The sequence below is a fragment of the Musca domestica genome, unplaced genomic scaffold (assembly GCF_030504385.1).
Source record: "Musca domestica strain aabys unplaced genomic scaffold, Musca_domestica.polishedcontigs.V.1.1 2, whole genome shotgun sequence".
Lineage (NCBI taxonomy): Eukaryota > Metazoa > Arthropoda > Insecta > Diptera > Muscidae > Musca > Musca domestica.
The window spans coordinates 11,225,796-11,252,906 of record NW_026712249.1 but is presented as its reverse complement, the minus strand read 5'-3'; the positions used below and the strand labels follow the sequence as shown (position 1 = coordinate 11,252,906).

The 27,111-nt window shown below is 31.3% G+C and overlaps 2 protein-coding genes across 3 annotated transcripts in view; one reads left to right on the top strand and one right to left on the bottom strand.

Annotated features, from left to right (window-relative positions):
- LOC101888941 (serine/threonine-protein kinase S6KL) overlaps positions 1–27,111 on the top strand; it is a 166,384-nt gene that overhangs the window by 50,988 nt on the left and 88,285 nt on the right. The window lies entirely within an intron of this gene.
- Positions 359–16,676, bottom strand: LOC101888763 (protein bangles and beads). Its single transcript, XM_005181827.4, has 2 exons — positions 16,305–16,676; positions 359–1,605 (listed from the first exon to the last, which is right to left on the bottom strand). Exon 2 carries the CDS (start codon positions 1,602–1,604, stop codon positions 441–443), a length of 1,164 nt encoding a protein of 387 aa, XP_005181884.1. The 5' UTR covers position 1,605; positions 16,305–16,676; the 3' UTR covers positions 359–440.

The following is a 27,111-nucleotide window of genomic DNA, read 5'->3' as shown; positions in this document are numbered from 1 at the left end:
TTTTTTGTTTCAAATAATTTTTGTGAATATTTCCCTTATCTCTTTTCACATGACATTCGTAGTAATTCTCTCTTACGTTTTTAAGCTTTGTTCTTTACTTTACAACTAAAAATAACTAACTAAGATTAAACTTATAAAATTTGAGTTGAATTTTCAAGGTCCTCTCTTTCAACTTTTCTCACCCTCTCTCTCTCTCTTGCCCCGGAAGGACCTTCAAAATCCAAACAATGGAATTTTTTTCCAGATTTTTTTTTCAATTTGTGGGTCATTATTTTTGTGGGATATCTTGGAAAGTGCCATATTCATTCTATTTGCGACTGTTTTACATTAATTATTTAAAAAAAAAAATATTCAAATATTTACTTTTAAATTATAAGTGAACCTTAAGCGTTTCTTTATTTTTAATTGTTGTATTTCTAGATATATTTATATGCTACAATCTAATTGGACTTGTCTTCTTTAGATTCTTCAGATTCTTTTGACTCTTCGGATTCCTTGGATTCTTTTGACTCGGCTTCGGGTTTTTTGCTTTCATTGGATTTCTCTTCTTCGGTGGTGGCCGAGTTGTCTTCCAATTTCTTGGGGGCCTGTTGTTCTTCGGGTTTCTTCTCGGCCTCTTCGGCCTTGGCGGGTTCAGCAGCATTAGCCTTGGCGGGTTCAGCTTCAGCGTCGAGTTGCTTGGGTTCAGCTACTTTGGATTCTTGGGCTTTGGGGCTTTCTTCAGCAGCAGCGGCGGGGGCAGCTGGTTCTTCGGCCTTCTTTTCGGCAGGGGTTTCCAAGGCCTTGACAGCTTCAGCTACAGTTTCAGCGGCTTTGGGTTCTTCGGCCTTGGCTTCAGCAGCTTCAACGGGCAAGGCTTTGACTTCGGGTTGGGCTACAGCTTCGGGGGCAGCAACTTCGGCAACGGCGGGAGCAGCAGCGGCAACGGCTTCAACAGCTGGTTTCTCATCGCTGGTACGTTCTTGGCGGGCAGGCAATTCTTCGGCTTTCTTTTCCTCAGCAGCAGGCAATTCTTCGGGCTTCTTTTCTTCCTTGATTTCGGGGGTGGCTTCAGCGGCGGTCAATTCGTCTTTCTTTTGTTCGGAGACCAAACCAGATTTGCCTTCGGGAACAACGTCTTGTACAGCGGGTTTGGATTCTTCGGCAGCAGCAGGTTTGACTTCCTCAACGGCAACAGCAGCTGGGGCAGCAGCAACAACGGGCAAGGCCTTGGCTTCCTCTACAACATCATCACTGCGGGTTTGTTTTTCAGCAGCGGCAGCAGCGGGTAATTCGGCTTTCTTTTCCTCAGCAGCTGGCAATTCTTCTTTCTTTTCTTCCTCCTTCTTGGGTTCTTCGATTTTAGCAGGAGCATCGGTGGCGGGAGCCTCAGCCAAAGGAGCAGCAGCTTCGGCTTCTGGTTTCTTTTCTTCCTCAAGTGTTCTTGATTCAGCTGCTACTTTAACTTCGGGTTTGACTTCTTCAATTTGTACCACCTCAGGTTTAACTTCGGGCACCACAGCCGAATCAGCAACGACGGGAGCGGCAGCTACTTCTTCATCCGGCACGGGCAGAGCAAAAGCGCTCACCAAGAGGACGGATAATATGACTAATTGGAACTTCATGCTGCAAAGATAAAAGAAAGGGAAAACAAAGATATTAATTTTGGGAATAAAATATGAAAAATTGGAAAAATTTAAGAAAGGATGCAAAATGGCGCCCAAGTGATTCAGGAGAAAAGCTTTTCAAGTGGGTTATAAAAAGATAAAGACAATTTTTCACTTTAAAAACCGATTTGCGAACTGGTTTTCACACATTTAAAGTAGGATGCAAAAATGGCGCCCAAGTTGTTAAGGATAATTCGAGAAACGCTTTCCAAGTGGATTTTTAAGAAATGATGAACATTTTTCAAATTAAAGAAAAAAACTGATATCAGCTTAAACTATAACCAGTTCTCTATGATTTGAGTACCGGTTTCATACATTTAAAGACGTATCCAAAAATGGCGCCCAATTGTTTAAGGATAATTCAAGAAAAGCTTCCCTAATAGGTATTTGAGATAGATAGATAGAAGGATATTGAAACAGAAAAAACATGATATCAGCTTCAACTAGAACCATTTATATAGGCTTTGCGAACCGGTTTCATATTTTTTTTTGAATCGGTTACACTTCTGAGACCATTAAATCGATGAAATTTCTTTTTTTTTATTAAAAATAAAGCTACCAAAGGATTTTATTTCCTTCAGATGTTTACTCAAATCAAAAACCGGTTATTCGGTTTTAAATTTGTACTCAACCCCAAAAATATGATGTGTATACTACAATTAATTTTAAAAGTTTATACATAAGAGATAATATTAAAAAAAGAACTGTTGAAATGTTTTATTTTTCCTGGTTTAAGAAACCCGGTTATTTATTCGGTTAATCAAATTATTGAAGCGATTAGCAGGCTATTTTAGCTGTTGATTTTTAATTTACCCTATATAACCGATTTCGAATACACTCGAAATTGTAAGACGATTTTTATTCTAATCCATAATCGGTTACCCGGTTCCAAAATGATAAAAATCCTTGAAATTAGAGAAATATCTGCTGGTCTGCGTCCTATTATGTTAAAAAATGAAAATTATTGAGATAAACCCGGATATTTATTCGGTTTTAAGTGGCCAAGAACCGATTACAAAGGTATAATGTGTTCTTAACTTTAGGAAAAAACCGTTTTAATTTCCATTTCGTCTTTGTACCCATTAATGAATACTTTTGAGCATATTTAATTTAACCCCAAACCCGAGTACTCGATTCAAAGTGGGAAAAATTGCTCCAACTGAATGACATATATATTGTTTTATGTTCTATTATTTAGAGGATTTCAATTATTTGAGTCATTAATTGTTACTAGACTGTCTTATGTGGAATTACAAATCGGTTACCCGGTTCAAAGGATTTTTAAATCCGTTCTTAAATGTAGAAAAAAAAGTTTTATCTACCATTGCTTCTGTCTTTGTATCCATTAATAAAAAACTTTTGAGCACATTAGAAACATTTTAAATAAACCCCAAAACCGAGTAACCGGTTCTAGGTTGAAAATATTGTTGCGACTAAATAAAATATATACTATTTGACGTTCTATTTTTTAAATATCATTAATAGTTGTCAGACTATCATAAGACTAACTTAATTCCAATCCGATTACCCGGTTCAAATGATTTTTTAAAATAATTTTTCTTAATTTTTTTTTTTTTTTTTTGTAGAAAATTCGCCTTAAAATTGTAGCTAAACCACACACATATATATTCGCCTTTTTAACGTTTATATTTACAATATTTTGCTATTAACTCGGTTTTATAACCGGTTCAAAAAAGTCTAAAAATCTTTGATTTTCTGTTTCTAAGATCCAATATAGTTTCCAAATCATTCTCCTAGGGGATTTTTACTTAATTCTCTTACGTAAAGAGAGCTTGAAATGGATGTGCTGAGAGGATTCAGGATTATCCAGAGCTGGGAAAGTAAAATTAGTTCGATATTCCATTTTAGGGAGAACAAAATGATTACAAATGAGATTTGAAAATTGTTTAAATAATTTTGAAACCATTTAAAGCCAGGGAAATATAATTGACGAGTTAGATTATCTCTTGCAATGCCTTAATTTTGTTGAGAACAAACGGAGAACCTTTTTGAAAACCAGTTAAAAAAAAATCTCTGAATTTGTTTTTTTCATTTGTTGTTGTTTCATTTAAATGTTCATATAATACCCATTATTTTAATGAATATTTCACAACCTTTAACATTCTTCAAGTTCTTCTTCGTCTACAAACTTGAGGTTTTCCTATTCAAATGGCAATCATTCGATACCAATCACTTGCCGTGGTTAACATCATTAATTCTACTCAATTATGGTCAAATATTTTTTTCTATGCTGTTATGGCCGCAGAGGTCAAGCGTGATATGTTAAATATCAAGAAAACAAATAACAAAAAACGTAAATAACAAAATCTGCATATTTCTGTAATGACTTATTAACATTGCAACTTAAAACTGTCAGGCCACGCAGAGCCAGCCAGCCATCCAGCCAACCGAGAGCAACGTCTAATCATTGTCATGATTATGCTGGCTAAATTTTATATTGTGGTTACGACGACGAACCCACAATGGATGAGCTTCAATTGTGTAATAGCTAGAAGTTCAGCTGCATTCAAAACAAAAAGTAAAATCAAAACAAAAACAAAGGAGGACTTGTCCTCCACTGTGATCAACAACGTAACGCAGATGATGATGAAGAAGAAGAGTGTTGCAACATCACTAACTCATCGTTGGTTGTCAGACATGCATGCATCATTATCAAGTTAGGCTAGCCGTTTATCGTATAAATCGAGTATAGCTCAATTATCATAATGTCATGTCATGTGGTATTTTTTTTTGAGGTTTTGAATTACGCTACGGAAAAGAATCTGCCAGTAAATTATCTGGTACCAGCCAGTCAGCCAGCCAGCCAGCCAAGCAACCGTTATTGTGTTAATTTGATTAAATGTTTTGTTGTCACCTAATTGAAATGTTTGTAAATTGAATGATGCCCCCCATAGTTAGCTGCAGCTTAAATTCAGTCACTAAGTGAGATGATGACGGAAGATAATTCTGGTATTTGATAATTTTTGTGTATGGAATTTTCGAGAAATTTTCTTTGTGACCAACAGCGATGGTTTTCAAAACAAATTGAGTAACAAGTTTAAGTTCAACGTCTTATACGGCGATGGACAACTAAAATGGGGGTGAGAACTTTTTTTGTGGTCAAATAAAGCTATAATTGATCAAGATTTTCCTGAGAAAAAATAAGCACATGTAATAATTTGTTTTATTTTTTTGTTGGGAGATTATGAATTTCCATTCCTGGTCAATTAAAGAGATAAAGCGCTCTCTTCCTGTTAACAGAGATATTTGATAGTTAACAGAGAATGATAACAGTTGTGTTTTTGGTGAGTAGATGAAGATATTATCTCATTAAGCTATGGTGAGTTTTCTTGACAGATATTGATAAGAGGAATATTTACTTGAATGTTTATTTTTAAACATATTCTAATGAATATTTCGAATCAAAAGCCATAAATGGAAATATTCGATATGGAAAATGTCGTATTTATATATTGATTAAAAAATAAATAAATATTAGCTTTCTCATTTTCAATTTTGGAAAAAAAGTGAAAAACATTTCTCCATACTAATATAGTATATATATTGATAATAATCTTATTCTTGCTTAATTTTATTAATTTTCACTTCTTAAATATTTCTTCTGGACTACTTGGCTTTAAAATAAAATAGGGGTCAAATTTTCGCATTAGATATTAAAACAATTATGAATATGAATTTAAATATGTACAACTTAGCTTGTTTTATTTTAAAAAATGACCAAAAATTAGGCCAGTTTTCTCAATTTTTTTATAATTTTTTTTTTAAATTTTTTTAGTTTTTATGAAGTTGAATTGTGGAATAAACAAAAAAAAAAAAAAAAATAAATAAATAAATAAATAAAATGTGATTTCTATCAACAGACCAGATAGAAATCACCAACAGAGACCTCAATATCAAATTTGATTATTTAAGCCCTATTCCTACAACCAATACCAAATTAAATGCCATTTTTGTACAATTATAGTACACCTTCCCAAAACCACCTCCATGTCTTGACCACAGATACAAACAGTGGCATCTATATTCGTACAGTTTCCAAAACCACCTTATTTCTCAACTCCAGATACCATAAAAGACCTCAATATCAAATATAAGTATTTCAGCCCCATTCCTACACCGAATACCAAAAAAAAAAATTCAATTTTTTTACTTTTCGTACAATTATGGTACACATTTCCAAAAAAGAATTGTACCTCATTCCGCCTGTTAAATACAAAGTTTCTATTCCAGATACCAACAGAAACCTCAATATCAAATTTGAGGATTTCAGCCCTTTCCCTACACCGAATACCAGATTATGTACCATCTAGTACTTTTCGTACAATTATGGTACACATTTCTAAAACCACTTCCATATATCAGCTATATCCCTTCACTCAGTATCAAATTTAGTACCGTTTAGTACTTTTCCTACAAATATAGGACGCATTTCCTAACCACCCCGAATGCTCAGAATTCAGAATTCTACCTCATTCCGCTTGTTTAATACAAAGTTTAGTACATTTTCGTACCCTTTTGCTACGAATTTCCAAAAAACCCCAGCCTCGCACCATTTTTCAGAATTCTAGCTCTTAGTACAAAGTATTCCTTTTTTAGAATGATACATTTTTAGTACGTTTTCGTACCCCTTTTTGTACGAATTTCCAAAAACCCAGTCTCGTACCATTTTTTTCAGAATTCTAGCTCATTCCGCTTGTTAGATACAAAGTATTCCCTTTTTAGTACATTTTCGTACCCTTTAAGTACGAATTTCCCAGAACCCAACCTTGCACCGGGAGTGACTCTAATGTAAAATTTGAAGATTCTAGCTTCATTTTGTATGGACGTTGATACTCAGTTAGTTATGTCACTGCTCTTAAAAAATGTGCCTTAATACCCTTTTATTCTATTTTTAAATGTTTTTTTCGAAGTTATTTTGAAATTCTAGAAAGTTATTATAAATAATTTTATTTTTAATATTTTTTTAAAGTAATTTTTTTTTTAGATTCTTATAAAAAATATCTTATCATTTTAATTAACAATGAAATTTAATATTCTCCCATATTTGAATATGTTATGAAACAAAGGAATATTTTAATATTTTTTCCTATTTTTTTAGTTATTATTGACATTTTAGAAAATTATTATAAATAATTTTATTTTTAATATTTTTTTGAAGTTATGTCTTTATATCCCCCTGAAAATTTTGATATATAATTTAAATTACCTATTTCCTTAATAATGAAAGTTATTATTCTTCGGTGGGATTTGGGAGATTTTAAGAACAAAAAAATATTAAAAAATATTTTAATATTAAAAAATATATTAATATTTTTTCCTAATTATTTTTTTATTTTATTTTTTTATTCCTTTTAAAGTTTTTTTTTTTTACTTTTCCCCCTAAAGTTTCTATTTTTTTTATAAAAAAGAAGTCTCTTGATTAACTTATTTATGTATGCATAAAAAGCCATAAATCTTAGGCTCAAATCTAAAAATAAATAATTTCTCTTTTGAATAAGAAAATCCTATTTTCATAAAATAGAGATTTAAAATTTTCCATATTTTCCAAAAAAAGTAAAAAAAAAAATAACAAAATAAAAATAACATAAAAAATCTCCAAGATTTTAAATCAAACTGTTTACATTTGCATTAATGAGCAACTAATTGAAAACATAAAATTATCATACACACACAGACTCACACAAAACATATTGAGATTATCTCAAATTTACATATAAACCAGATGTAAATCAGTCAAGTTCGAAATGACCGCTATAATGCACAAAATGCCAACAATAAATAAATTATGATAATACCCTACAACAGATGCCGCAGCCGCTGATGATGATGATGGTGGTGGTGGGTTGGCTTGGCTTAAAACTCATGACAAAACCTATTAACCCAATTTATATGGAAATTAGAAGCTATTATTATTATTATTGTTGTTATTGCCGTTGTGTCTATTCAACTGTAAGTCCACCAAAATGGACAATATTTTGTTGTTTTGTTTCCCCGCCACACATTTATCCCAAATAGATTGGTAGTTTTTGGATATTGATGTTAATGACAAGGTGATTATAAATAATTTATTAATGTTTTGACAAACGCACAAATAAACGCACACACACAAATTGGCAATTTAATATAAAACAATATTTTATTTAATTTTTGGTTTCCTATTAATCCCATTTAATAATAACAAAACATATCAAATAACTCTAAAACAAAAGGGACAGATCTAAAAAAACTCAGTCTTGGCTTGACAAATCTATCAAGGTTATTAAGAGCATGTTCTTTTGTTTCAGTGGCATTAAAAAATAAAACGCAATTTCTTACTTTTTTCATTCTTTGACATGCCTGCCTTTCCCACTTTTGACGTCAAAATATGTCACACTTTGAACATTTCAACCGGTCTGCTTATCTAATTGTTGTTATATGGTCAAGCTTGTCAAAACTTTTTTGCCGCACACATTTTTAGAGGTATGTAAATTTATATTTTTTGCAATCAAACTTTATGTTTATTCCTATTTTTCCGTGGAACATTAAAAAAGGCCAGAGAAAGGTCAATAGCCCCCTGAATTATTGAAATTAAGTTTTATTTTGCAAACTTTGTTATCAGATTGCAAAACAATTAAAAATTTCGGATTCTATCAAGTAAAACTGATTTTGGATTTTTCTTTCCTCGTTCATTTCTATTAACTTAAATATCTTAAAAAAAAAAACAAAGAAAAATTGGACTAGTGAGCGAGGTATTGTTTTTGAGCAGCGTGCTCTCAGAAAGCTAAATTCTCTACACACACACTCAGAATTATTGTAAAACAATGTAATCAGAGAGCAACAAACTTGGGATAACAGAACAGTGAGACTCTCTGCGCTTTGAGTCACATGAGAATATGACAATAATCTGTGATTGGCTATATACTCATAAGTGCCCACGGGTGCTCTTTCAATTTTAATTTTAAGCGTTTTAATGAAGACCGATCCAAAGGACCAAGAATAAAACGCTGCTTTGGACAGTTTAATTCCTTTTTAATGATAACCACTTCAAAGGACAAAGAATAGTACCCTGTTTTGGACAGTTTAATTATTTGGCTTCAATTCTGGTTCCACTTGGCTTTTGAGTCCAAAGGCATTTCGATATTCTAATTTTGTTTCTTGATATTTATATTTTCTAAATAACAAAAAGAGTAGATATAAATACTTCTGTCCTTTATGGCCAATTTGCCCAACTCGATTCTATCCTTGACGACAACGATTATATCAGGGACTTTACAACATTTCATTAAAATTTTTCTGCTAAATATCCCCAGAGAGATAAGTGGATATTCCTTCTAATCAAAGACTCCAATTTGAGTCTATTTTTCTTCACAGAGAGAGAAAGAGAGAGAGAGAGACTGAAATACAGTTTGATATACTGAGAAGTGTCGCCAACTATACAAAGGCCTATATAACCGCTGAGAAATAGGATATGTTCTTGTCGTGATATGAACCAATTACAGTCTCGGTAATGCAGATATTCTAGGTATTTTTATTTGCAGACATTTCTACACATTTTTTGAGATTTAAATTCGAATTGGAAATCAAATGGAGGTAAAGAATTTAAATCGGCCTATAACTTCCCATCATCTTCTTATAAATCCATGATAACCCATTAGCTTTTATTTCAAAATGTCTCAAAATTACAAACCCTCCAGCTTGGTTTTCAGTTCTTAATTAAAAATTTTAATAACAAATTTAAATTTTGTTCTTTCATTTATTTTTTAGAAAATAAGTACTGTAAATATATTTTTTTTAATAAAAATTATACTAAACTACCAATTCATAGGGTCCAATTCGGTGACTGGGTTAGTATTATTTATTATTTAGTATTTTCTTGAGCAAAAAATACTTAAAATATACTGCATTACTGAATTTTCCAACCCTGGCACATCCTTATCATTTATTTACCACATTTCTTTTACTCTCTCACCACAACATTTTTTTTTGACTGAACTTTAGATCAGCGCTCGCTAACACACCGCCCATGTGAAATTCAACACATCTCGTACACAATTTTTTGTGCATAAAACCAGCGGTGCTCAAGAAAAAATATGTCTTTTCAGTCTCTTTGCTTATTTAAATCAAGAACAAAACAGTGTTAAGTCATTATTTATACAAATATTTTTTATCCATTTGCTTTATAAATTATTTTGGCAAACATCCGTGTTTAAAAACAATTAACTAGAACCGTAAAATATAAAGAAAAACAGAATTTTAATTTTCTCTTAAATTATCTCTTTTTTCGGCTCATGTTCTAGAACACTGTTTTGAGCACCGCTGATAAAACTCACCATCGATCCGTAAACTGGCCACCAGAACTGTTCGCTTGATTTCATGATTTTCCATTTCGCAAGAAACTAGAACAAACCATGTTTTCCAACGAGAGAGAGAGAGACAGTAACTCTATCGATCTTCATTTCCAACCCTGGCTCTCTCTTATTCTTAATATCATATAGCGTTTTTTCAAAATCTCACTACAAAATTATTGTGTCACCCTGTAACAATTTAAGCCGCTTTTTCTACTCTCATACTTCCATCTCCTTTCTGTCCCTCTCTCTCCCTTCCTCTCTCTTACATATCTCAGTTACATTGTGACAGTATGGAACATTCGAACATTGTAAATTTTTCCCAGTGTAATTAAATACCAACTGTTTCACGCTCTTGTCGCCAAACTGGCTGCAGAAAACTTGCTCCTTAATATGGTTGGTGGCCATACAATTTAGCATGTTTACTGTCATTCAGCTGGTATCTATCCAGACATACATTTTAACTTAAACATTTTGTATATTTTTTTTATTAAAACGGTTTTTTAACTTCTTGAAAAACAAGGCAAAAAAACTAAACCGTTATATAATATCAAGTTGGGTTTTAAGTATTTCTTTTCAATTTATTTCTTTGGAAGAAAAAAAAACTGAAAAAAAATCTTGCAAGTAAGTCCAACCACTTAAAACCTGTTCCTTTCCATGGAATCATGCTTCTACTTTGCTCACTTGTTAAGTGAACTTTTTTTTTGTTGTTGCCCCCCATCCCATACAAGGATTTATGGCTTCTGCTGAATGTATCCAGCCTATGTGACCAAGCAAGCAGAAGATCCCAAACACCACCATGACATCAAAAAAAATGAAGAAAAAAAAAAAACAGGAAAGAAAAATAATAAAATAATCAATATTGGAGGCAGGAGAAAATCGAAAGAAAAAAAATCTGGTTTCCAGCCTCATCTTGGGGTACAATGACTTTTTCTAAATCGAAAAAGAACATCATGATTCTGCTACCTCATAATGAAATCAAGAAAGAAATTTCATAAACTTGTTCCTTCTCCGCACCTCAAGGCTTGATGGCAAAATGCTTACTACATACATGTCGTCTTTATGTACGTATGTGGGTTTGCTTGTTTGTCTGCCTTGATGGCCATACTTGGAATCATATCTTTATAGGAAGTACTTGAATATGTTTGAACTTTTGAAAAGGATTCTAACGTTTCTTTTTCTCTATCTCTCTCCCTCTCATAGATTGTTTGTCTATTTTCTTTTTGTCCATGACTTGCATAGCAAGCCTGGTAAAACATGCATGAGCCAGATTTAGATAAGGCACATTTGAATTTCAATTCTTAATAATAACTGTAATAATGACAGAATGGCAAATGCTATTGAGGGGTTAAGCATGTTCAACTTGGCCTTTAAAAAGAGTCATGTTTGATGGTTAAGTAGGGCCTTGGGTTGGAGGAGGGTTTTGAGGATGGTTTAATGTGCAATAATTTTATTTGTAATAAAATTAAAAAAAAATAAATAGATTTGAAATCGTACAAAAATCAAAAAATAATACGAAATTTACCCCGAAGCAAAGAGGAGAACTTTTCCTATATCCAAGTGCTAAATGAAATGCCGAGCAAACATTCAAAAAAAATAAAATTCGTTAAAAATTCTGTTAACATCTTAAAAATACCGAATGTAGGCGTTATATTGGGATCTATACGACGACGTGGACTTTTGTCATTAGCCATTACAAATGTGAAACTTAAAAAAAAAAATCGGTGAATAATGTAGCTAAAATCATCGAAATAACGAATATGGGGCTATGCGAAGACGTGAACCTGCACAGACAATTTTCTGTAATACTAGGCTGTACGAACTTCAAATACCAAATTTGAAACAATTTCGGTGAATAATGTCGCTAAAATTGTCAAAGTACCGAATTTCGGGAAGTACCGTTATATGGGGGCTATACGAAGACGTGGAGCTGCACAAACAATTTTCTGTCATAGGCTGTAGTATCCATTACGAACTTCATATACCAAATTTGAAACAATTCCGGTGAATAATGTCGCTAAAATCATCAAAATACCGAATATCGGGAGGTACTGATATATGGGGGCCATACGAAGGTGTGGATCTGTACGGACAATTCTGTCATAGGCTATAGTACCCATTGCGAACTTCAAATACCAAATTTGAAACAATTCCCGGGAATAATGTCGCTAAAATTGTCAAAGTACCGAATTTCGGGAGGTACCGTTATATGGGGGCTATACAAAGACGTGGAGCTGAACAGACAATTTTCTGTCATATGCTGTAGTATTCATTATGAACTTCATATACCAAATTTGAAACAATTCCCGGGAATAATGTCGCTAAAATTGTCAAAATACCGAAAATAGGGAGGTACCGTTATATGGGGCCTACACCAAATCGTGGACCTACATGGCCCATTTTCAGTACCTAAAGTCCTGTAGACTTAATATACATTTGAGTAAAATTTTATTACCCTACTTCATTTCGTTCGGAAGTTAGAGTGATATATCGGATGGTTGACTCTCAAAATATCGAAACAATCGGTTAAGCCATTGAGTCATTGTGGGAAAATAATTTTGTAACGAATAAATGTTTTATCTTTCAAATAAATCCAGCCTTAACATGGATCTATGTGTTTTTAAAATTCTACAATAAAATTTCGAAAATTCTGGAGATATAATGACAGCTGGAATGGTTACGACATTGAGCCTTTCGATATTTTCGATAGTTGACTAAACAAAATATCGAAACAATCGCTTAAGCTACTCAATAATGACTCAATATTATTGAGACGAGATCATAAAATGTGAAAAAAATGCCGGTATCTGCCTTAAAAGGAATCGATGATGGTCAATTATTAAAAGGAGATGTTCAAAAAATCTAAATCTGGTGAAAATTCTAGATAATTTTACGCCATGCCGATAATAGGACGACACCGCTAATGCAGAAGTCTTAAGGCTTGGCTTAAGTCATCGGCTGGTTTCTTCTGAAAAGAACAAAGGGGGCCAAAATCGAACTAAGCCAACCTAAAACTGCTTTTGTTCCTCTACCATGCTGTCAACTTCTATTTATCTGGCTTTATAAAATATTTCCCTCCGTATTATCAAAAGGCATGCATTTCCCTCACAATATTATTTTTTTGGTGACTTACACGGTCTGTTTTATAGACCTTACTAGCATTTCAAAATAAGACTAAATGTCTAATCACAATAATGGATTTTGACAGTTCGCCTAGCAATCAGCTGTGATAAGAGGAAAACCTATAGGTATATATTTATTGTACCATGCTCTCTTTCTCTATACCAGCAGAGCGAGGGCATATAACAGGTTGAGCATTTTTTGTCCCTTGAATCTACATTCCCTCCCCTGCCGTTTTATTCCATTGAGAAATATTATTATACTCCCATCTCTGGTGTTTTTTTATTGCATTTTCTTCAAGAAATTCTAACTGCAATTTACAGTTCGTCGAAACTCTTAAACACTTTGTTATGGATTAATTAAATTATCACACATTTGTGTATCATTTTAAACCCGTTTAGCAGGTTAACAATAAAAGAATTTAATTATATTAATTATATAATTAACATTAAACTGTCTGGCGGCCTGGCTGCTTGACTGTCAATCAATGTAAAACAAAACGCAAATAAACAAAATGTTATTTATTATTCCATAAACATTTTCCATGTGACGCTTATGCGAATATAACCATTTAATATTCGCCTAGAATCGGAAATTTATCAATCATCAACGTAGCGTTGGGTGGATGGCTGGCAGACACCGGCTTGCCTGGGCTGGTAGTACCAGCAAAGATAAACAATTAACTACGTGCATTGTTTTGAAAATCAGATTACTATTTATTATTATAATATATTATATGACACTATACCGGATAGACAATTAATTGTGGAGGCACTAGTGGGGTTTGTGGATTTCTAGAGAAATGGGGTGTGATCTTACTACAAATCAAGTGATATTTTTTCATAAGGGTATTTCACATGGAGTGAATTTAGAAGAAATGCTAAAATTAATTTGTTTTTTTTTTCGTAGTCTCAAAGAAAGAGTTGAACTGTAGCTCTCTCAAAGTGTTGCACTTTAGCTCTCTCACCATAGTAATTATGTGAGTCAATGGTCAATTCAATTCAATTGTAGAGAGAAATGAGCAGATAAATCAATCAATTCATCTCCGCTCATTATCAGAATTTTTTTAGAAATAATCTAAAACTCTTCATGAAAAATATATTAAGTTATATCAAATAACAGGAAACCCTTTAAGATGATTTTAGAGGGGCTACTCAAGAAAGTTTGAAACGCCAATAGGCTATCTTTAAAGATCGTATGCCATGATATAATTTTATTAATTGAATTTTGCTCTGTGTTTCTCATTCCTAAAGTTTTTTATTTGTCATAATCTTTAAACAAATTATCATTTGAACTGGTTTCTTTTGTTTTCTGGTGTGAGTTGTCATTAAACAAAATTATCTCTTATTTTTTTGGCCTTTTAATGACAAGGTATGCGCCGTGGTCGATTTAACTGGATTGACTCGCGTGCAGAGATACATACCTACACACGGATACCAGAAATAAAGACATTTTACAAGTTCAATGTCAAGTTTAAATAAAAAAAATGGAAATACAACAAACGAAATTAACATAACCCAGCAAAGTGTTTGAGAAGGGAATATGGGAATTTTTAGCATAATAGGATAATTTTATTAAGCAAATGGACAAATTTAAAGCTATAAGGCTTGGGGTATAAAAACGCTTCTTAAGGGCTGAGATCAACACCTTTAAGTTTTGGGGGACCCAAAAAATCACAAAAATTTATATCTTTGTGTTTTTTATAAAACAATTGATCTAGATTTCTATATATTGTTGTAGATATTCAAAAAATCGATCATATTCAAAGCTTTTGAAATCTTTAATATGGAACATTTTGAATATATTTGGAAGATTTTAATTTGAAATATATGCTATTCTTATTGAAATTAAAAAAATATTTTCAGGTGCTTGATTTTTCCACAAATTATCGTTAGTGAAAACTGAATTTTATTACTAAATAAATTAAAATTAGATTTTGAAAAAAAAAAATCAAAGAAAAACTGTTTATAAAAATTAATATATTTTTTAACAAATAAACACTTCTAATTTTTTTAACTGGAATTTATTTTTTATAAAAATTATAATTTTCCAATGTTCCCAAAAATTTATATTTTCTAGAAAAATATAAAATATATTTTATTAAAAAAATACTAAAAAGTTAATTTCACTAAAAATCAATACTTGATTAGAATAACAGTTTAACTTTTTTTATCTATTTTTTAATATTTTAATAATTTTTAATAGTCTAAAAATACTAATTTCATAAATTCTTTATCTTAAATTCATTTTTTATTGAAATTATTATTTAAATCTGATTTATTTCATTTTTAAAATTTATTTTTTTATTGTTTATATAATTTTTAATCTAGTCTAAAATAGCAGTTTTCTAAATCTAAATATTGCTTACTTTAAATTTATTTTTATATTGAAATTTTTATTTTAATTTGATTCAAAGTCAAATTGAAAGATTATTTTCACGTTCTAATTAAAATTTGAACAAAAACTCCAAAGATTCCCAAAACGTCTCTGCCTTAATTAAAATGCAGCTATTATTTAAAAAATATATATCTGATTTTATTTTTTAAACTACAAAAAAAACTTTCATTTTCCAATTTTTTTAAAAAAAACTTTTAAATTTTTTAAATATCTTTGTTTTAAGAGAAAATCTGAAATTCCCTCAATTATATTTATTAAACCAAAAATCTGCTTTTTACTAAAATGTATATTGGAAGAAAAATTTATATCTTCCTGACATCCTTTTTAAACACATTATCTCCCTTTTTCCGGGAATTAATTTTCATTATATATTTTTAAAACTACAATTTTAAAAAAATGCATTTTTACAAAAATATATTTAAATCTATTTTTATATTCTCCTTTTTAAATATTCATTATTTTACTCAAATACAATTTTGAAAAAACAAATTTTTTTGACTAAAAATCTATTTGAATCTAGTTTTTAAGGACTATTCTCGTTGATCAATTTTTATAGATTCCTTTTTAAAATTCATATTCTATTCATATTTTCAGAATTTTGAATATTCACTTTCAATTCCTAACGAATAACATTACTTTTTAAATATTCGATGCTTATGGAATTGTATCCTTTATATTTTCCAATGTCTGGACATAATATTCTAGAATATTCCTAAGCACTTTGTTTGGCACCACATCCTTTCACTAAATTACTCCTTTTTTATTTTTTTATTGTTTTTCATTAAATAAAACTTACCTTAAAATGTGCACTGTTTTCGTTTGTTTGAACTTCAGCAAAATTTGTTTACTTTTTTTAAAAATCTTTGTAATAACAAAGATTTAACTATTTTTCTCTTAAGAAAAAATATCACAATTTTAAAACAAAAGTTTTTTTGTTGTTTTGTATTTTGATTGGTACAGCACTTTTTCACTTCAAAGTATTGTTCCTTTCACACTAAATCTGTTGTCTTTTAATTTTTTCTATTTGAAAAAATCGTTTTATTTTCTTTAGAATAATTGATGAGATTTAGTTGGGTTGTTCTTGTTGTTTTGTATGAGATGCCGGTCGGTTGTCTGTTGCGTTGACTGTTGCACTGCTCTGCGTTCAGTTACAGAAAGCACTATGAATGGCTGCAGTGATGCCCAACTGCTTTTATATCCCTTTCTGTGGTGAATAAAGAACAGAAAATTGTTTTGACCACCAAACAAATACACAGATACAAGATACTTGGCATGTGTGTGAGTGTGTGAGCAGGGAGTATCTGTGATATGTGTTTTCCGCTGCTGTTAGGCCATGTTGTCAATAGCAGTGGTGGTGGTGGTGTTAGTTTGTTATGTTGTTGTTCTTCTTCTCGTTTCCCGAGGTATATAATGGCTAATGTGCATTGGGATTTGAAACACCAATTGTAATTATCTTCTCTGTTGTCTGTTCAGCCATTTAAGTCTCTCTTAATTACTCTCTCACAACATAAGGGGTCTGTTATCTTTATCTCCATGTGTTGTTAAAGCATTGATTAATTTGCCTGTTGCTTATGTTGTCTAAATGACCACTGTTAGTTAATCTATGTATTTAGCTGATAACATGGCTATGGCTTGTCTTGGTAGTGGTGCCTAATGATCGATCTAACATTATTTCGCTCTCTGGGGTTTCTCAATTAAATTTCTAATAAGTGATGCTAATTGGGCGGTTTTTCCCTTTATGGACAAATGTTGTTTAATGCTTCAGAAAGTCGCAGTTCGTGTCAGGTAGGGTTTTTCGAAAAAAAAAAAATAATAATAATAATAAATAAAAAATACGCTATGTGTGGATTACCGGTTTGGATATGGAAATTAATTTTTGGTATAAGATTTAATATTTCGAGACCATATAAACAATGCTAACAAAAGACAACAAAAGTTCAGAGAAAGAAATATAAAAAGTATTGATTCTTATACTAATCTAAAGTTCTCTATTTGTTGTGAAATATATACCAAAATATTGGGGTCCATTTGTATAAGTTTGAGGTTATATTAGAAGGTCTTAGAAAAGTTTGGCTTGGCAACTCAGACTGTTGAACATTGAAATTATAAAGAAATTTGCAGTGAATTTGGAAGAGTTCGAAATATGGCAAATAAAATAAGGTTTGTTAAGGAAAAGATCATATGTTTATGATTCAGGTGTTTTTTCTCTTTCGAGAGGAGCTTAATAATTTGAAATTTGCAAAGTTTTTTATAAACCATCATTGATGAAATTTTATGGGAAATGCTAAGGATACAAATTTCTTTTGTTCGGAGATTCACAATGATATTTGATGTAGAATATTTCTTGTTTTGACACTTTTTCCAAAAACTGAAGTATTGAGGAAGATTCTCACTCAGATTTTAAGCATATTAAAATAATAGCGAAAACGTAAGTGAAGTAACTGAAGCGTAACAGCTGAAGCTAAAATATTGAAATTTTGCACGAGGTCAGTCTGGGTGCGTGGGCGAGTGATTGGGCTGCGTTTTTGGAAACTCGTACTAAAAGGGCACGACAAGTACAAAAATGTGCTAAAGATTAAAAACTTTGTATTGGACGAACGGAATTGGCTAGAAATTTTGAATGAGATTCGCTGATGGAGTTCAGGATAGCTATACCAAGGAGTTTTTAGATATTCGAACTTTAAGGTTACGAAAAGTTCTAAAATGGTACTAAGCTTCTTAATTCATTATTTAATCTTAATGTTATTATTGGTATTGGGTAAAGGAATAGAACTGAAATTCAGACATTTGATATTGAGGTTACTGTTGGTGTTTGTGGTTAAAATATAAAGGTGGTTTTCGAAATGTGTACTATAAGTGCACGAAAAGTACTAAATTGTACTATATTTGTTACGTTTTGGTAATGGGTGAACATATAGTGCTTGCAGTTTGAAATTTTGTGTTACGGTCGTTCTTCGTGTGTAACCTGGACATATGGAGGTGGTTTTGAAAATGTGTACTATAATTGTACGAAAAGTACTGTATGGCACTAAATTCGGTCTTGATTTACGAGATATATACAAAATACTGAAATTTTATATTTGGTTTACTAATGGTATCTGTGGTTAACATTTGGCGGTGGTTTGGAAAAACGTACTATAGTTGTCCGAAAACGGCTAAATGGTACTAATTTTGGTATTGTGTAAAATGATAACGCTGGAGTCCCGAAATTTGACATTGAGGTCTCTGTTGGTATCTTGCTTTGGGATATAGAGTTAGTTTTGGAAATGTGTACAATAATTGTGAGAAAAGTACTAAATAGTACTTAATTTGGTATTGGGTGAATAAATAGAGCTTTAATTCTGAAATTTGCTATTGAGGTCACTGTTGGTGTCAGTGGTTAAAATATGAAGATGTTTTTGGAAATGTATACTACAAGTGCACGAAAAGTACTGAATAGTACTATAGTTGGCAGAATTTGGTATTGGGTAAGCAAATAGTGCTGGAAGTGGACATATGGATTTCATATTTCGGAATCCTAAAATTTGATATTGAGGTCTCTGTTGCTAACTGGAATTGAGATACAGAGGAGATTTTAGAAATGACACTATAATGTCACCAAAAGTACTAAATAGTACGAAGGCAGGGACGGAAGAATGGATCTGAAATCCGGAAAATTTGTATTTGTCCCTGTTCATGTGTAGCCTTGACATATGGAGTTGGTACTAAATTTGGTCTTGGTTGAAGGGATAGGGAGAAGGGATTGGTGGTGGTTGGGAAATACCTACTATTGTTGTTCGAAAAGTACTAAATGGTACTAAATATGGGTAAAGGGATAGGGCTAGAATCCTCAAATTTTTTATATATGCCCCTGTTTGTGTCTGTGGTTAGGAAATAAAGGAAGTTTAGAAAAAGTATAAAGGAATATATTTAAAATAGTTTAAAAGGAATATATTTAAAATCCTGAAATTTTATATTGAGATGTCTGTTTGATCTGCAATTAAGATATGGATGTGGTTTTGGAAATGTGTACTTTAATTGTACGAAAAACACTAAATTTGTATTGGGGATAAGGAATAGACCTGAAATTCTGAAATTTGATATTAATATCACTATTGCTGTCTGTGGTTGAGAGAAGGAGTTGGTTTTGGATGTCCGTACTATAATTATGTAAAATGGTATTAAATATAAATAAATATATAAATTTGTTATTAAAGTCACTGTTGGTATCTGAGGTTGAGATATGGAGGTTGTTTTTAAAATGCGTACTTTTACTTTACAAAAGGAACTAAATGCCACTAAATTTGCTTTTTGGAAATCCCGAAATTTTATATCTAGTGGTGGTTTCCCGAATGCGTACTACATTTGTTCGTTGTTGGTAACTAGAATGGGGAGATGTATAGTTATTGTTGCTAAATTTGTATATTATGAAGGTATAGACCTGAAATTCTGAAATTTGATATTGAAGCACTGATGGTTTCTAGGGTTTACCTATGAAGACGATAAAATAGTTTTGGACAGAAAAATTTAACTTAATATCTTAATCGGTAAATTTCAAAATGAAAGATATTAAAGACTTTTTGTTGTAAAATGCAACCATTTTCCCATTATTCTTTTCAAAAAAGGCAAAAAAATTTAAAAATATATAAAACCTTCAAATCTGAACATTTACTGCGCTGTGTGAAGTTTTGATTAAAAATTTTTTGAACTGAAGAAATTGTGAATTTTTTGGGTACAAAAAAGGCCTTACATGAACTGTTGGAACGAATCTAAAATTTTAAGGTGGACTTTTCGCTTAAGAATTGTGTGCTCCAAATCTCAAATTATACATCGTGAATATTCGTCTCTTTTTTAATTTTTTCGTATTTTTTTCTTAATGCAAACAATTTTTGGAGCAAAACTTATTTCTAACGTTTTTTACTCAGCAGCATTGACAACACTCCATCTAATGGGCATTTTGTGTGTTCTCCATCCATGTTAAACACTGCTCGCACACATTCATACCGACACTCACTAATAGAATGTGGTGAATTTGTGTTCAAACATTTCTGCCTGTCATTATTTTCTTCCCCTCCAAGAGACAGAGAATAAAACTAAAATTTAATGCTTTGGACGAAATCGAAGATACAACAACCGAAAAAACAAAACTCTGGTTTTTATTAATTTAAATTCTTGGAATTAATAAAAAATATAATCCTGGAGATAATTCCTTTAAAAAATTTGGCTACTTTTATGGTTTAGAAAGAGATAAAGAATAAAAGCACAAAAATAAAGACGAAAATAAAACGGATTTCAGTTAGTGATATCGTGGGGCTGTGCTCAAGATACAACATAAATTGATTTCTAAAATTTTCCACTGATTTTGAATATTATTTTAATTCATGATTTTTGGTTATAATTTTTGTAATTTAAGGGAAAGTTTCCTTAATAATAGAAAATATATCTCACCTTTTTTTCCTGATCCTCAACCAAAGTAAATAAAGTTGAAAAACTTTGAAAATTTGTTAATTTTTTTATTTGTTTATTTTCCTCAACTTAAAAAAATATATTTTTTTGTTTATTATTCTTCTTCATTTAAACTTAAATAGATTTAGAACAGCCATCTCAAGATCAGATATAACGAATTAACCCATAATAAATATATGCAGAAACATACGTTGACCTTAAATGTTGTTTTAATTCCTGTATAAAAAAATCGTTGAATTTTCTGAAAACATATGCAATATTTGTTCTATTTCTTGCTATGTTTGGGACGACATAGCATTCATGAGGCATTGAACTAATTTATAAACACGAGTTTGAATATTAATTTTTTGACATTTTAAACGAAAGATATTGTTTTTTTTTTAAGAATTGATTATATCTAATCTATTTCTTGAATATTTCGATCCACCGGGGTTGTGTGATATAGTGATTAGCATAAGCTCGGATCTGTTGAAATACTTTTGAGAGTGGAAGCAGGTCAATATGAGTTTCAATAATTTTGTTTTCATAGTTTGGTGATGTTCTTGGATTTTTAAGAACAGAGTCATACTCTTGTTGATTTTTCAACATTTTTAAAATATTTTTCCAGTACCACCCGAGTTGTGTTTGTGATTTTTTAAGAAAAATAAATTTGTTATAAGTTTCTTATAATAAGTTAATGATATTTAAATAATATTTTTGTACCTCTGCCAAAGCTATAATTCTGATTTTTTAGGAATATTTTATGGTGATTATAAAAATTTTAAAATAAAATTCGAAAAATCTACAAGTACATCTCAGAAGGTGCTAGAAAGAATCTTATTCTATAGGTTTGACAGTGGAAACATATTCTTAAAAAAAAACTCATACAAACATAGGTCTGAAGATAACTAAAAAATAAAATCTGATGATAAAAATATATTCTTAAGAATTTTTCATTTGGCTCTTAGGACGACAAAAATATTTATAAATAGGTCTATTAGTAGTAAATTTCTTATATATTTAGCATTATGATGACAAAAAATATTCTAAAAAATTCACGGTTTATAGAAATAGAAAAAAAATCACGACTACAAAAAATCCAGATCCGATAGAAAACAATCTGTAAAAAAACCCGCAGCATAAATCCAAAATTTTTTTTTAAGTCCCCGAGTATAAATCTAAAAATTTTTTTTTAAATCTTCGAGTATAAATCCGACAAGTTTTCTTTTTTTAAATCCCCGAGTATAGTTCCGAATTTAGACTCGATAGAAACAATATTTAAAAAATCATGAGTATAGGTCTGATAGTAACAATTCTGAAAAAAATCCACGCGTATGGATCCGACAGAAGAAATAAAAAAAAAACGAATATCGTTCCAACAGAAGAATCTGTTAAAAAATCCACGACAGAAGAAATATTTAAAAAATACACAACAGAAGAAATACTTAAAAAAATCCAAGAAAGAAATTTAATTGAATAAAGTCTTTAAAAAATCCATGAGTATAGATCCGATAGAAAAAAAACCTTTAAAAAATCCATATCCATCGGATATCGGAAAAAATCTAAATTTCTGAAAAATTCACAAGTATAAATCCGAGAGAAACAAATCTTAAAAAAATCCACGAGTATAGATCCGAGAGAAAAAAATCTTAAGAAAAATCCACGAGTAAATTTCCGATAAAAATTTGTTTTTTAAAAAATCCACGAGTATAGATCCGTTAAAAAAATATTTTTTAAAAAGTCCACGAGTATAAATCCGAGAGAAAAAAATCTTAAGAAATCCACGAGTATAGATCCGATAAAAAAAATTAAAAAGTCCACGAGTATAAATCCGAGAGAAAAAAATCTTAAGAAAATCAACGAGTATAGATCCGTCAATTTTTTTTTTTTAAATCTACGAGTATAGATCCGATTAAAAAACATTTTTTAAAAAATCCACGAGTATAGATCCGATAAAAAAATATTTTTTAAAAAGTCCACAAGTATAAATTCGAGAGAAAAAATCTTAAGAAAATCCACGAGTACAGATCCGATAAAAAATATTTTTTTAAAAAAATCTACGAGTATAGATTCGATAAAAAAAACATTTTTTTTAAAAAATCCACGACTATAGATCCCATAGAAATTTTTTTAAAAAGTCCACGACTATAGATCCTATAGAAATTTTTTTAAAAAGATCCACGACTATAGATCCTATAGAATTTTTTTTAAAAAGATCCACGAGTATAGATCTGATAAAAAATATTTTTTTAAAAATCCACGAGTATAGATTCGATAAAAAACAAAATCCACGAGTATAGATCCGATAAATAACATTTTTTTTAAATCCACGAGTATAGATCCGATAAAAAAAAAAAAAAAACATTTTTTAAAAAGTCCACGACTATAGATCCAATAGCAATTTTTTTTTAAAGATCCACGAGTATAGATCTGATAAAAAATATTTTTTTAAAAAGATCCACGAGTATAGATCTGATAAAAAATATTTTTTTTAAAAATCCACGAATATAGATTCGATAAAAAACAAAAATCAACGAGTATAGATCAGATAAAAAATATTTTTTTAAAAAATTCAAAAATACCGTAGAAAAAAAATCTCAAAAAAAAAAATAAATCCACGAGTATAGATCCAATGGAATTTTTTAAGAGGATTCACGACTACAGATCCACGAGTATAAATCCGATGGAGAAAAATCCACGAGTATTGATCTGAAGGAAAGAACATTTAAAAAAAATTCACGTGTATAAATCCGATAGAAAAAATCTTTAAGGGATTCAATAGCATAGGTCAGTCGCAAAGCATAACTTACGAGTGTAGCTACACATAAATACTTACAGAAGATATCCTGTAGATTATGAAAGAGGACCTAAAAGTGGAGGACGTATGTATTGGTGTTTTGAATGTTAACATCACAAAGTATTCTAAATGTAAGAGGAAAGTTTCCTTATCTTCCAATTTTTTTGATTAAGATCCATTTTTTTAATATTGAAATTCCTTGGAGAACTATTTATTCTCGGCTAATTTAAAGTTTTTTTCCGTATTCGCTCTATATCTTCTAATAATTTCTATGTCAATTTGAAATTTTCCATTTTCTTATAACTTCCAATAGCCAATCGGGTTATAAAAAGTTCCAAGTTAATTTTGTAGTACTCGGTTTACAGATTAAAACCAAAAAAGATTCAATTTTTTTGGGGCTTTATTCAGCCTTAACCACACACAAAGGAAGCTTAAAATTTTGAGATATATTTCACAACATTTAATATAGAGCTTTGAAAATTTAAAGAGAGCTTTAGATTACTTCCTGAATCATTGATTTAAGAAATGGGTCATGTCGGTCCAATTTTTGGTATAGTCCAGATATAAGGTAAATTTCAATTCCAAGTATTTTTTAAGCTTTAGTCGTACATTCCATTTAAGTTCTACAACTTCTATTCATTAATTTATTTTATTTATTTTTTTTTTTGAATTCTTATTATTTATAAAGGCTGTTACCAATATTGAGTTATGTTCTGACATAAAATGGGTGGGGTCTCCCATATTTCATCCCCGGCGACTATATACTGGTTTTATGATTTCTTTATATTTTTTTTTTTTTTTTTTTTTGAGGAACCCATAAAGGCACCTCTATATGAATATCAATAATGAAACTTGTCTCTTAATTTGAAAATTGACACGCTATAAACAATGAAATTATCTTTAACAGAATCTATATTGAATTAAATATGAATATTTTTATTTTGGAGAATCCAGTTGGGTTTTATTATGGATATAAAATATATCAATTCGTACGGAACTGTTTTCTATACCGGCCGAGGAATCAAAGAAAAAAATCATCCAATCCACTTTAAAGTTGCTGCCTTCTTTATGGCCCATTTGAGATATTCCAAACGATTCAGATGCATATTATACCGGTATTTTCTTGTGATGATGATGATGATATTTTCGAAATTTAAATTCAAATAATTTGATATCGACTGGGTGTCTAGAGAGCAATTGCCTATCAGAAACTAGTTCTCTTGGGTGTGAACTAATCAAAACAAACCGACATGGAATAAATAAGTTGTCCTTCGAATTCCGCATTAGTTTGTAGCAAAGTGGTGTAGTAAAAGTGATAGGTTTATTAACTTTTTTCGATTTCGTTTTCTATTTTTTCAAATATTTCCAATATCAAATAGATCATTCATGCGGCGACGACGACGACGATTTAATTAGGCAAATGAGAAAGCAAACAGAAAAGAAATCGATTCGCAGATGCTAATGCGTTGACATTATTTTTATTGTTTGTGTTTGAATGAACTTTTGGACGCACCCAAAATTTTCCATTCGAAATACAGAAGAAAATAAATTATGTTTATTCCTGGAAGTGGTGCTATTTTTGGTTGCTGTTTTTTATGAAATTATAAATTATTATATTAATTTAGATTGGGTACTTTCTCTCATCGGAAAGAAAAAAATAATTTGAATTATATTTCGGTTATATTTAAGGGCAAATAGTCTGTATCGAAATCGTCCTAAGTTTGGAAGTTTGGAATAGTAAAAAATTAGAAGATACCAGGGCAGTAAAATTATTCCATCTTTTCGAAAACGATATGATACACATTTCACGATTTGTAAATTGTGGTTCGAGTCGAAAATTCCCCTTAAAGTCAAACACCATATTTTTTTAATTTTTTTTTTTATTTTCTTGAATGAAAACAAGAAATGTCGAAAATAGCATCAATTTTTAAAAAAAGTTTTGATTTGTTCGAATTGGTCACCTTTGGCACGAATAATAGCCTTCAAACGGCCAATGAAACCGTCACACGCTGCCCGAATGTTGCTCTGCGGTATTTTGGCCCATTCCCGGCGAAGCGCTTGTTTGAGGTGATCGACACTTTGGTATTTTTTAGCGCCAACCTTGCTTTCCAAAATATACCAGGCACAATAGTCCAACGTATCGGTATCAGGAGGGTATTGTGCGCTGGAAATGAAGCGAGGAACCTCATTTTGTAACCATTCTTGGGTGGCGCGTGCTAAGTGCGATGGTGCTGAGTCCTGTTGGAATGTCCAAGGTCTGCGGCCAAAATGTTTGCGTGTCCAAGGATTTAATACACTCTCCAGAATGTTTTCGCGATTATATTCGGTATTTATTTTGATGCCACGGTTGATTAATACGGGCGGAGAGCGACCATTGGCTGTTATGGCGGCCCACACCATCACCATGGCCGGCGCTTGAGTTCTGGTGGCCAGCCGAAGGTGCACATTTTCAGCTGACCTCTTTGGCAAGTAAAAACGATCATTTTGTTTGTTTACAAAGTGCTGGACAACGAATGTTTTCTCATCGGAGCGGAAAAAACCAAATTCGGCAGTTCACCACTTTCGGCCAAGCGAAGCAACTCTGTTTTAGCTCTTTTGAGTCTATTATCTTTCTGTTGCGGTGTAAGTTCTGGCACTTTTTCGAATTTCAATGGCTTTACCCCGAGCTTATTTTCCAATATTTGCCATTTTTCGGCCACTGCGACGTTGGTTTCGATCAAATCGCTTCTTTACTTTTTGAACCATTTCTACTGATATTGCTGTTTTCTTCCGTCCACTTCCTTAACCTCGGGATATACTACCGGTATCACAGTAACGAGCGATGGTACGAGACACAATAGATTTATTCACATTTAAATGCTGGAGTGGTCTTTCCAGCCAAAAATAAAGAAGTCACCCTATCACGCTTGAATTCCATCACGAATAAGTTTTTGCCTGGAAAATTCTCACCAAAATTCTATTGTACGCTTGTAAAGAATATAAAGAGCTGTGACTGGAATAATTTTAACATCTTTCGGACGAGTGGCTTAGAAATGACAGCAGTCTGAAGTTGGTTGCAGTTTTTTCAGCTCAGCAGAAAAATCATTTAAAAACCCACAATAGCAGTTCCGATAGAGCAAAGCTCTGCCGCAAAGTACAGCAAAACAAAAAATAATTATAGAAGGAATCCAGCAGATTATGAAAATGGAGCTAAAATTAGAAGGTGGATGAATCAGCGTTTCAAAGTAGAAATCGCAAATTTTTCTAAATATGGATGACCAAGTTTATCTGTTCCAATTTTTCATTTATTTATTTATTCTGATTAAGATTCTTTTTTTCTATTGAAAATATTAAGCCTCAAGCGAGACAAGAAGAGCGGTTTTATGGTCATTTTTTTAAAATT